The following is a 12,281-nucleotide window of genomic DNA, read 5'->3' on the forward strand; positions in this document are numbered from 1 at the left end:
TTAAGGGGGATTTTTATTTTCCCTTGTGCGGTTTATTTTTCTCTCAATTATTCTGCCATTACCCTCTGTCTCTCATTATATTTTTCTCCCTAGAATAAGTGGTATGTAATTGTGTTACTCCTTAATTTTTTATTATCCGATTGAGAAAAAAATTGTACCTCCACAAAATTATTAAAATAGCTATGTGTTACTTTTTCTTTTCTTTCTTTCTTTTCTTTTCTTTTTCTTTTTTTTTTTTAACATAGCTAAGTCATTTGGGATTCTATACCGCCATCTAGTGGTCATTTCTTGGAAAGTCTCCTCCCAGTCTTTGTTGAAGAGATTCTCCACCAAGAAGCACTGGGGTGGGTGGAGGTGGGGAGGAAGAGCCTTCAGTTGTAAGGTGCCTAGAAGCCAACCCCACCAGACCCTCAGGCCTCTGGCAAGACTTCTATGCGTCTATACTGATTTTTAAAATACATTCACTTTTCCACTGAATAAAGGATGATTTGTCCAGAAACCAGATTAAAGGTTCAAAGACTACCTTCAATTCTCCCATCTAGTCCATAAAACAGGCTGAAGGAGACTGGAAGCTTGGCCAGAGACTGGATGAGGAAAGCTTCAGGCCAGATGGTGACCAGGGTACAAGCACTCCCAGCCACGGCCTCCATGTCCACAGCGTTGTGCCCGTGATGTGTTGACTGTGGGAAAATGGTTGGCACTAAGCGCGTTATGTGAAGTAAACTCAGCCAATCTCAGGAGGTCTAGAGTTCTATGTTTTCTTTCATGTTGTGGAAGCTACAGAGAATATGGAAAGTAGAGGAACTTCGTGCTGATAAGAAGTGAGGTCAGTAGAATCCCGGAAGAATTTGGGGAAGGGAGGAGAAAAAGGAGGCTATAGGAAAAAATAGACCAAATCATATCATCTCCATATTGAAGGTGTCTCTAACAACCTTACTACCAGGCATGGGAAGGGAGCAGGGTAGGGAGATGGGATTCGAAAAATTGTATCACTCTGAATCTCACTGTGATGTGTAATTATATTGCACCATTAGAATTCTAAAAAAAAAAAAAAAAAGATGTACCTGTGGGTGAAGTGACTTTGGGGCTACTTTGTGTGGGCTCCTGGGCCTCCCGTTTGATGCTGTTATCCTTGATTTTGGTGTTTGCAGGCAGCTCCATAGCTCTCTTATAGTCCCGAGAGGACTTGGGGATGCAGAGAACTCAACTTTGAGTCTCTTATTAAAACATGCAAGAATCAAATAAAGTATATCCCATACTTATAGTCACTGCATGGGCTTTTGGCTTCACACACAGTAGGAGTCCCAAGTCAGTGGAGCTGCTGGGCAAAAATGCCTCATCCCCAGTGCTGGGAAAGCGCAGCATTGAAATACTTAACAGTATTTCCAAATGGGCTCATATCCCAGGGAGAATAGCAGGAGCTCCCTGGACCCCTTAGGAGAAGACTCCTTTAAAACGTTGATGAGTCGTATATCACGACCACCTTCTGGAACCACTCTGCAAATCTCCCCAACCAGTTCACTCAAGGCTCTGGCCCATCAAGTACTGCACCCTCCATGAGGCCGTGAAGCCTGGAATAAATGTTCTATGCATGCCCATTGTTTCTGAAAGCACAGTGGCCTCAGATTGTTTCCTGTTTGTGACAGCAACTGTGCAGAAAAGAGTCAGAATTCTCTTAAGGAACCCTGAGGTTTATGTCAGCAGACTTCTTTAGCATTAGTAAGCTCAATGGAGAATCATGTGGACTAGGGAGAGGATGATCAAGCAGCGCTTTCTTGTGTGAAGAACAAACCATTATTCTCTGAGAAGCATTTCCCATGTTTGTCCCCCAAAATAGATCAAAAGCTTCTCTGCCTTTTACTCATCAAACGAGAGTGCAAATCTTTTTGGAAAAGTCAAAATGTCCTCCCCATCCTCAATACATGGATTAATTATGAAGCCGAGACATCTTGCTCCTCCTCTAAAACCCAACACCTTTGGAATCAGATAAAAGTGGGTTCAAATCCCAGCTTGCATAGCATGCTAGCTGTATGCCTTATGGCTTATGTTGGTCAGCTTCCTGTTTGGGGACAAAATACTTGAAAAAATTAAAGGAGAAAAGATTTATTTGGATTCACAGATTCAGAGTTTTGGGTCCATAGTTGCTTGGCCACCAACACCATGGGCCTATGGTGAGGTTGAACGTCATGGCAGAAGAAGGTATTGCAGAGGATAGCTGCTCAGCTCATGATAGTTGACATCCAGAGAGAGAGAGAGAGAGAGGGAGAGAGAGAGAGAGAGAGAGAGAGAGAGAGAGAGAGAGAGAATGAGAGAAAGGAAAAGAGGGAGAGATGAAAGGAGAGAGAGAGGAAGGGGAGGTAGAAGGGCAGGAGGAAGGGGATGGGGATAAGTTGTAGTACCCAAGGGCCCACCCTAAGGACCTACTTCTTTTAACTAGGTCCCGCTTCCTGCCATTTCCACCACCTCCCAATATCCCATTGAGTTAGGGATCCCTCTATTAACTAATCTACTGATTAGGTCAGAGCTCTCACTTCCAATCACTTCCCCAAAGCCCCGTCTCTACTGCACTGGGGACCAAACCTTCAGCACATGAGCCTTAGGGAACATTCTAGATTCAAATTGTAATGAGGTTACTGGTCTCACTTTCCTTGTCTATCAAACGGGTTGAATGGTTGAACTCCATATGCGTCGTGGTTAAAAGAGCTCTTGAGCCCGTCTCTATGAGAGTGCAGGTTCCATAAATCTTAGCTGTGGCTACAATTAAAACTATTCTGATGAGGATCTGATATGTGTTTGTTACCAGGATGTGGGCTTTAAAAACCTTTTGTCATTCATCCGTTCTAAACTACTAGAGGTAGGTCCATTAATTTCTCTACTTGATATATGAAGAAAGCAACTTACATAGTGATTGTTGTCGTTACTGTTCGTACTCTTGGTGATGGTCTCAGCGTGCATCCCGCAGAGGCATCTCTCTGAGAGGACCAGTGGAGCTGATGATTCCTGGAAAAGAAACAGCCCCTCTCACACTTGAAAGGGTCACTTCTAACCCCATGTGTCACCTGGGGAGCGTGTGCCCTGAATTAAATGGGACAACAGAACCCCACTCTTCCCTTCTCAGTGGCACCTTGTACCCTCTCTAGGATTATACCCCACACTTGGGCCACACAGCCATGACATTCTTGGCTATCTTACCTCCCTCACTGTTTTTTTTCTTCTCATTTTGTATCTTCCAGGCAACTCCCCATCTGATGAGTCGGAGGAGCGGGAAAGGGACCCCAAGGTGCTGACATTCCCAGAATACATCACTAGCCTGTCAGACTCTGGCACCAAGCGGATGGCAGCTGGAGTCCGCATGGAGTGCCAGAGCAAGGGACGGTGTCCCTCAGCTTGTCCGTTGTGTCATGTGACATCAAGCCCTGACACCCCTGCTGAGCCTGTCCTGCTGGAGGTGACAAGAGCCTCCCCCATCTATGAACTGGTGACCAACAACCAGACCCAGAGGGTAAGAGGCTTGGAACTCTTGGCTTGTAAGGCATCAACTACACAGGGCTTTCCAGGTGGCCCGAGGAAGTGACAGGGTACTGTGGAGCTCCGTGCTAGAGTTTTTTGTTGAGCTCATCCAGGTACCTAATTTGCTTAGATTTGCATGTTTGCATATTAAATCAAAGCGATGCATCCACAATACTCATGGTAAAATGATTCAGAAGTCACATCTGAGCTCCTGTGGAGTCTCTCAGCTAAAGGGAGGAAGTAGGTAGATAGTGAGGCGTGATGATTAGCAATCGCCGAAGTCACTGATTGGAGAGTCCTTGAGCCTCCTGGGGGCCATCTTGGGGAGCTCAGTCCCGCCCATGTTGGCATGGGAGGTGGGCTGGCTCCCCTAATTGATTTCCAAGCCTGAGACCACCTGTGGCTGGACTAGAAGGAACTTCTCAAGCAGATCCCAGAGGAAAGATCTGGCAACCTCAGGCTCAAGGGGCTGGTTTCCCGTCCATCACTCTGGCTCTAAGAATAAGACACCACTCTGTGCAGATCTTTCTGCCTTTTTTCATGCTGCTAGGTCATGACAGCCACCCCTCCTTTGCCTCTGCCACTCCCTGTCACGCAATGCATGGATCTAAAAGGACAAAGGAGAAAGGGACTGAGGTGGTCTTAGCTCATTTCCTAGTCCTCAGACTTCCTCAGGGACATTCAGGTCAGAGTGGGTCAAGACACACACACGCACACGCACATGCACACATGCACACACACACACACACACACACACACACACACACCCCAAAACAACAATACAACAATGAGAAACTAAAGGCAAGGAAACTCTGGGTGGGGGAAGTGGCTTCTGAGACTACACACAGGCAGTTTAGGGAATAAAACCCGCAGGAGCTGCAGCAGTGGGCTGAGTACCTGGTGGAGAGGTGTGCCCATCCAGGTGGGGTGATAATTGCTTTCTTTTTCCTCTTTGAAGGGACACCTGGTGTCTCACAGTTTGTTTCATAGGTGTTGCTCAGACCAACAGGAGGGATTTTTGTGCATGTGTTTCTCCTGCCTCTCCCACAGATATTTCACCTAGTGTTTGAAAATACACGTTTTCACAGGAACCAAAAAAGAAAAATGAATTGTTCCTGTAGCCTACAAATTCCTCTTGAATCTGATAGAAGTGGCTATAGGAGGAGAGGAGAGAGAAAAGAGATCACTGGAAGTGCCTTGAAAGGAAGAAAGTTGGAGGGTCTGGGGTCTCCATGGAGACCCGAAGCTGCAGGGGCTTAAGTCAGTGCCAGCCCTCTCCTTACCCGCCCTAGTTTGTCTTCTCCATGACTGCTGGGGTTTCTACCTGCCTGGTAACAGTGGGGTCAGAGAACTCACCAGAACAATTCAAAGAATCAGGCAGAGAAGAGCTTGGCAACAGAGGTGGGGTACAGCCTTACTTTATGGGGAAGTGGGGGGATCACACGCAAGATGAAGATGCTGGACAGAGTTTGTCCTCAATAACCCTCTTTCTGTATCCCCTGCTTGCCAAATGACAGCCCCTCTCTTTCTCCTTGTACCCATCTTCAGACAGAGAAAGAAAGTGAGAGAAAGAGAGAGGGCTTTGACTTCTAGACACATAGGCCAGAGGGTCCTAGCTAGAGTTCAGTCACTATCATGCACTCCTTCTCTTCTTTCTTCCCTAGACATAATCTGTCTTTGCCATTCTCTCTGTTCCTCTGTTTTCCCTTCTACTTTTGTTCTTCCATAGAGTGGAGACAAGGAGTGCAGGGGTGTGAGAGCTAAGATGAATGCTAGCTAAGTCATGACATTAGTAACTCTGCGTTTTTTTTCTGTCTACATCTCTGTTACCTATATCTTTGGGGTTACTTTATAGCCTCTTTGGTCGGATTGTCTCCCATCTGGTGGATTAGAAATCTCTGTCTCCATATTTCTGTCTAATCTATTATTCTGAAGAAACAAATCGGTCAAACCATTTAACCAACTCAAGGAAACCGAGCTCAGCATCTTGCACCCCAAACCCTCACCTGTTGTGCTTCCATCTCAGCGAATGCCACTTTCTTCCTTTACTTGACCAAACTGGAGAGTAGGAATGGATGCTGCCTAGATTTTCCTTGTTATTCCTAATGTCTATTCCATTACCAAGAACAACAACTATCTCTAGAATCATCTTCTTTTTATAATATTCTTCTCACTGCCTTACTATCCGTCAAATACCAGACTACCACATTATTACAGTAGCCCTTGTACTTGTCTCCCTATTAGACTACCCAGAGTTATCATCTAGCATGGATTTCTGATCATATTTGTCTCAGTCAACATTCCCACTAATATAATGCACAACAACTGACCACACAACTTAGAAGAAGGAAAGTTTATTTGCTCACAGTGTTTGAAGATCTCAGGTTCGGTCCATGTGAGGCCAGGTCTTCAGGGCTCAGAACATGGCAGTGGGAAGCAGAGAGAGGGAAAGAGCAAGGCTCTGCTCTCACATCATGGAGGCTGGAAGCCAGAGAGCCATCAAGGAAGGGGATTGAAGACAAGCACAGTTCCTAAGGCCACACCCACGGGACCCACCTTCTCCCACCTGCCTAGATAACTCCTCAGTAAATCCATCACAATATATTTACACATTGTTGAGATTATTCATGACTTTATTATGTAAGTTCTAACATTTATACATGATCTCTTCAGGGGGCATTCTGTATCTAACCATCACAATACTGCATCAAAGTGATTTAATGGCTCTGCAGATTGAATACAATCTAGAGCCCTGGTGCATCATTACAAGGCTATTCAGGAGCCAATTTTTCTTCACTCCCGTGATTAGATTACTGTTACAACTCTGTCGCTTATACTCTATACTCCAAAATTTAACTCCGTGTCCCTCCTCAAACACAAGGCATTTTTCCTTAGGTATCTGGATCTTCATATTTCCAACTCTCTGTCTCAAGAATATCTGCTCCCACAGTCCTACTACTGGTGAAGTCCTACTATTACATCAAGTGATAAGTTGATGCTCTAGCATCAACACCTATCAAGAGTGATTCCTTTCTCCTTTAATTTAGGCATTTACCCATGTAACTTTATTGTATGTGTGAAAACATCTTTTAATGTTACCTATTACAATTGTTTACTTGGTTCTTACCTATTTGGACAATGAGGAATTTTTTTTTTCTACAGAATTCCTAGAATTATGATTGGTGGTGAGTTGATGAATTGAAATGAGTGAATTGGCAGGTAAAAAAATGAGTAAATTAATGTATAGATGAATTTGATTTGAAAGTTCAGCTGCTCTCCTTAGAAAAAAATAATGGTAAATATTGGAAAATTATTTTTTTTCTTTTTTGGACTTGGGACTAAGTCTTATAACAAATGTAGATTTCTCTTGGCAATGCATAGTACATTGCAGCTAAGAAAAATGAAATTTCCTTTTTTATTTATTTTCTGAAGGACTCCTTCTTGATTCCTCTCTTCTACCCTCTTCCAACCTTCTGTGGTTAACTGTAGCCCGGGGTTCAAAGAGAAGAAGCTCTCATGGGGTAATATTAATCAAATATAGAAATTTAAAGCTTTTGAATAAGTGGCATTTGAAATCTTGGTCATCATATGTGTTTCTCCATACACCTTTGGATTGAAAATCTAACCATGTTGCTTCACTGTTAAGACTCTTTAATGACTTAGATTGCTCTTCAAATGTGAGGCTCTCCTTCCCTTGGTCCTCTTGCTCCTCCATGGTGTTGTCCTGGCTTCTCATTGCTGAGCATCACTTGGGCCCCTACTCTGTGTCTTTACAGATAGACTCATCTTCTGATCTTTGCAGCTGACTTTAGAAGTCCAGTTGCATCCAGTACCAAGTCTTTTTTTTTTTTTTTTTTTTTGTGATACTGGAGGTGGAAACCAGGGTCTTTCTACCTCTGGGCTATACTCCTAGACCTATTTTCTATTTTATTTGGAAACAGGGTCTCACTAAGTTGTGTGCCTCACTGAGTAGCTGAGGCTGGCTTCGAACCTGTGTGATCCTCATGTCTTAGCCTCCCAAGCGCGAGGATTACAAGCGTGCGCCACCACGCCCGGCCCAAGTCTTCTTAATATTGTTTATTTTACCTGTAAAGCCATCCTAAATTTTTTGACCACATAACTTTTGATCTTCTTTCAGAGCCCTGTTGGTAGAGGTCTTCCCAAGCTCCTTAGTGACATCATCCACTTCCTTCCCTTCCTCTACCATACACAAGTATAGCACCTCCCTTTTTCCTTTGGGGCCCTTACAGTTGTGGTCATTGGCATATTCATAGGACTGTAGTTTTCTTGTTTATCGTCTGGCTGTTAGACTTATGAAGACAGGGGCCATATGTGTCTTGTATGTCATCACATCCTTAATACTTAGTAGCAGCAAAATGGCCCCTTGTAGGTGCTTAGCAAATAATTATTAATTGAGGTCTCTATCTAGCAGCAGATACAATTTCTTTTTTATTCTACTGATCTCAAAGAAAGTCTAGTTTTCTAGTTTTAAACCACACACCCTTTAATTCTGATTTGGTTTAGTCAGACAGGACAAAAAGTAAGAACTTGGCTGATGTACATGACGTTAATTAAGAGTACTTTATGGGAGAAGCCTGAAATGTCCGGTGAATCATGTTGAATTCAAGGCCTGACACTGTCCAGTCATTAGTTGGTGACTCTGAGCAAGTTACCTAACTTCTGTGCCCAGCAGAGCCCTCCACTACAAATTATGACCATGTATCAAAGTGTTGGCCTCTAAAAGGGACTCGTGATTTATAAATTTCTGCCCAAGTGATGGCTGGAATCAAGAACAGGTTCCTCTTTTCTGGAAGCTCCAAACTATTCTAACCTATGATAGTCTATGGTAAGTTCAGAAGAACAAGACATTGATGCTGGCTTTGGGTTCAGATATTTTAGATATTTGCAGTATTATCTCTTTCTTTTTCCTTCCTTCCCTCCTTCCTTTCTTTTGTTCTTCCTCTTCTCTTCTTTTCATTTTGAATTTTGTGCTAAACTTTTCAAGAACAGCAAGGTTTCCTTTCTCTTTTTTACCAGTTAGGTATGGGCATAGTGATCGTGGAAAAGGGAGAGATGAATACTAAGAAATGGCCAATGCTGCAAATATAGTTGACCTGGAGTAAAAGCTCAGATCTTGGCTGGCTTGGAGAAGACCCTCCAGCCTGACCTGGGGTTGAGGAGGCAGGGCCCCACCAAGGGGACAGTACCCTAGCAGAATCTACTCTTTCACAAGAGAATTGCCTCGATCACAAGTTGTGATCTAAAGGATCTAATTTTATCTCTTTGTCCTTTTGCTAAATAGTAGACACCTCCATGAAGCCACTGCATGTAAAGAATTGTGCTGGGCTCTGTGGCCTTTAGAGGGTTTCACATAAGACTCAACCCTGTCATTCAAAGACAATAATAATTGCTGGCATTTATTGATGACTAATGTGTACCAGGTACTGTGTATATTATTTCACTTGGCATGTATTATTCCATTTAATTTTCACACTCCTCTATTAAGAAAGTGTTATTTTTGTCTCAGTTTATCACTGAGCAAGCTGAGCTTATGTAATGTGCCCAAGGTCACAGGGCAGTGTTTGGCAAAGCTGGAGTTCTCCTCCAGGGCAGACTGACCTAGAGCTCAGTTCTTAGCTTTTGTACCACATGACCTCTCCTATTCATAGTCTACTAAGAAAGAGATGCCTAGTGCCTAATTGAAGCCCAAGGCAGGAGTGCATAAATGCCGCAAGTGGGTTGCAAGGTCTGTTGAAGGAATGCAAAGGAAATTCTGGGGCAGGAGGAAGAGGGCAGAGAAGGAGCCTAAAGAGGCATTAGAGATGGGCAAAGTGGCTCTGGGCAGAGTTAAGAGTGGTAAAGGCACGCCACTCAGAGGTGTGTGGTGAACAGTTCGTGCTGTTCCTGGAACAAGTGCTGGGAGCCATGGAGTGCCACATGAGGGATGTGGAGGGGGAAGTATGACTTGCTTCCCAGGTGACATCTCTGAGCCACCGGGATGAACTATTATGCTCAATACGGAGGGATACCCCAGAGGCCCCATAGGGCTCAGCCTTCCCAGGAACCATCTCATGGCAACAAAAACATGGTGAAGCAATAATTTAATTTAATCTGGAAATAACTTAGCCCTGATGCGCTGTGTCTTGGTTCAGATGGCTCAACCCTGGCTTCCCAACGCTCACTCTTTGTTCTCTGTGCAGCTCTTGCAGGAAGCCACCATGAGCTCTCTCTGGTGCTCAGGGACTGGAGACGTCATCGAGGACTGGTGTCGGTGTGACTCCACTGCTTTTGGAGCCGATGGACTACCCACCTGTGCGCCTCTTCCACAGCCTGTGTACGGTTCCCTTTCTCTGCCTCTCTCTTGCATGAATGACGCAGCATCAACAGTATTGAGTGTTTACTCCTTGTAAGACAACAGGCTGGGTACTGGGGATCAGAAAGAACATGGCACAGTATCTGTCTTCAGGGAGCTTTCAGTCTACAAGGAGAGGCTGGCACACAAATCGAAAGAGTGTGGCCTGTGTTGTAGACATGTTTAAAGAAAGCATGAAGAGGAGCTGGTTATGTCTGAATTGGGGCCAGAGTGAAGGCTTCATGGACGAGGTGGATGAGACGGCATGGTTAGAAGACAGTAGGGTAGGAGTGTTGTTGAAAAGAGGAAGTTAGAGATCTCCAGTGAGATCTGCACTAGACTAACAACATTGCCATTTATCAAGCACTTACCTGGTGCCAGACACTATTTGGGACAATTAGGTATTGCTGTCACTCCCCTTTAATAAGCAGGGAAATGGGCTCAAATGAATTAAATAATGTACAAGGTGTTAAAGCAGGAAGCGGGGCCATGATGAAGAAACCATGTCCTCAACCATTATAATATGGAGAAGATAAAATTGTGAAATAATTTAGTGTAGCGCCAACAGGGCATAGTAAGTAATTGACTGTGGAGATGAAGAGGAAGGAGAAGCACAGATTAAACTTAAGGCTTATGACCTGGCTGGGAAGAAGAATAGACTTCAGTGGAGAAAGGAGGCATCAGGATGTTCAGGCTTGAGGAAGGGACTGATTCCATTTGGGCTTGGCAAGGAGCCCTGGTGGGGTCATTCTGTAGATGTTCATCAGGCGGAGAAAAATATGGAGCTTTGTGAAAAAGCTAGCACTAGAGATAAGATTCCCATCAGTCCCAAAGAAATAGAACCACAGCTCAAAGAAAGGATGCTCTGGAACAAGTATTAGCTAGGAAGAGCAGAGGACTGGAGATGAACATTAGGGGGTGTTAAAATTTGAGGGTTGAGCCGGGCGTGGTGGCGCACGCTTGTAATCCCCGCGCTTGGGTGGCGGAGACAGGAGGATCGTGCAGGTTCGAAGCCAGCCACGCTGGCGTAAGAGACCCTGTTTCAAAAAAATATAAAATAGGTCTGGGAGTGTAGCCCGGAGGTAGAAGGGCTTCCAGGAACCCCAGTACCACCAAAAAAAAAAAAAAAAAATTTGAGGGTTGAAGAGGATAAAAGGATGCAAAGGTCCCTGGGAATAAAGTTCTCCATATCCTTCCCCTCAAAGAAGGCTAATTGAATTGGCCAGACAGAAGGGCCAGAGCTCAAGGCAGGAACCCAGCTTAGCCACTAATATGGCCCCTGCCATGGAAATTAAGCCACAGAAATACTGAATCTGCCCCACCAAAGGGTGCTAGGGGGACAGTCCAGTGCATCATCACCTCTAGAAGTTGGTAAGGCAAAGAAAGCCCAAAACAAGAGCAGGGCCTGAGATCAGTGGAGGGCTGAGTAAGCAGGAGCTGCCGGCAAAACTAGCAAGTAGAGGCTGCCTTTGGCCTGTTTCATGGCATGAAAGGCTAGAACTGAGCAAGGAGGAAATGGAGAGAGAGCATCATTACAAGCCAGTATCTTCCCACCTAAGGCCTTCCTTTTCCTACAGAGGTGGTGTTTGATATGCTAAGCATATTCTTGCTCTTTATATTCATAACTTAGATCTCTGGAATAGAAAGAGAACCAAGTTCATAATTAATAGAAGTCTTTTCATGTAGTAATCAGGGAGCCACTACAATATGACGGCTGTTAGACTGGTTGATCAGGTAAAAAAAAAAAAAAAAAGCTTCCTTGGAAATATAACACTGAAGCCACCAAACAGATATCAGATGGATACAAGGTATAGTCACCATGACCCAGGACTGATTTTATTTCTAAACTTGCATTTACTAGATGTAATAGCCAAGGGTCAAGTTGGACTAAAATAGCATAAACAGGAAATGTCTATTAAGGACTTCACTTTTCTTGTCAACTTTAATCACTTCTTCCAGCAACAGACCCTTTTTCTCACATTTTAATTGGTAGTTGGAAATGGAAATGTACTCCAATTTTACATGAGTCTGCGTAAATCATACATGCTTCTGTTTCTTGGTAGGGCCTGTCCTCATTCATATTTTCACAGAATTCAAGTTCTCAGAAGGCTTAGTTACTTACTTAAGCTTCCTAATTCTTTTTTTTTTCAAAATAGCATTCTGCATATGACTCTCATTAATGAATTTGTCAATATCCGCACTGTTCTGGGTCTATTCCATCCTAATGTCATATGCAAAGTATGCACTCCTTCATAGTAGCCACTAGCAGAAGAACATGTGTTTTTTATTATCTTCCCACTACTTGGACTCCTTGCCCTTGCTCCCACAGTGTCCCGTGATTTCTTGTTGAAGATTTCAGTCACATGTATAAGTGTATAATTCTATTATCTGCTAAGTTCTATGAAAGAAGAGATTGGAG

At 44.0% G+C, this 12,281-nt stretch overlaps 1 protein-coding gene across 1 annotated transcript in view; it reads left to right on the top strand.

Annotated features, from left to right (window-relative positions):
• ASTN1 (astrotactin 1) overlaps positions 1-12,281 on the top strand; it is a gene marked incomplete at both ends in the record, with an annotated part of 316,550 nt that overhangs the window by 283,406 nt on the left and 20,863 nt on the right. The window contains 2 exons of the mRNA XM_080699009.1: positions 3,234-3,502; positions 9,711-9,844. Coding sequence (XP_080555135.1) covers positions 3,234-3,502; positions 9,711-9,844 — 403 coding nt within the window. The remainder of the gene's footprint in view (positions 1-3,233; positions 3,503-9,710; positions 9,845-12,281) is intronic.

Source organism: Muscardinus avellanarius (assembly GCF_963383645.1).
Source record: "Muscardinus avellanarius genome assembly, chromosome: 7".
NCBI lineage: Eukaryota > Metazoa > Chordata > Mammalia > Rodentia > Gliridae > Muscardinus > Muscardinus avellanarius.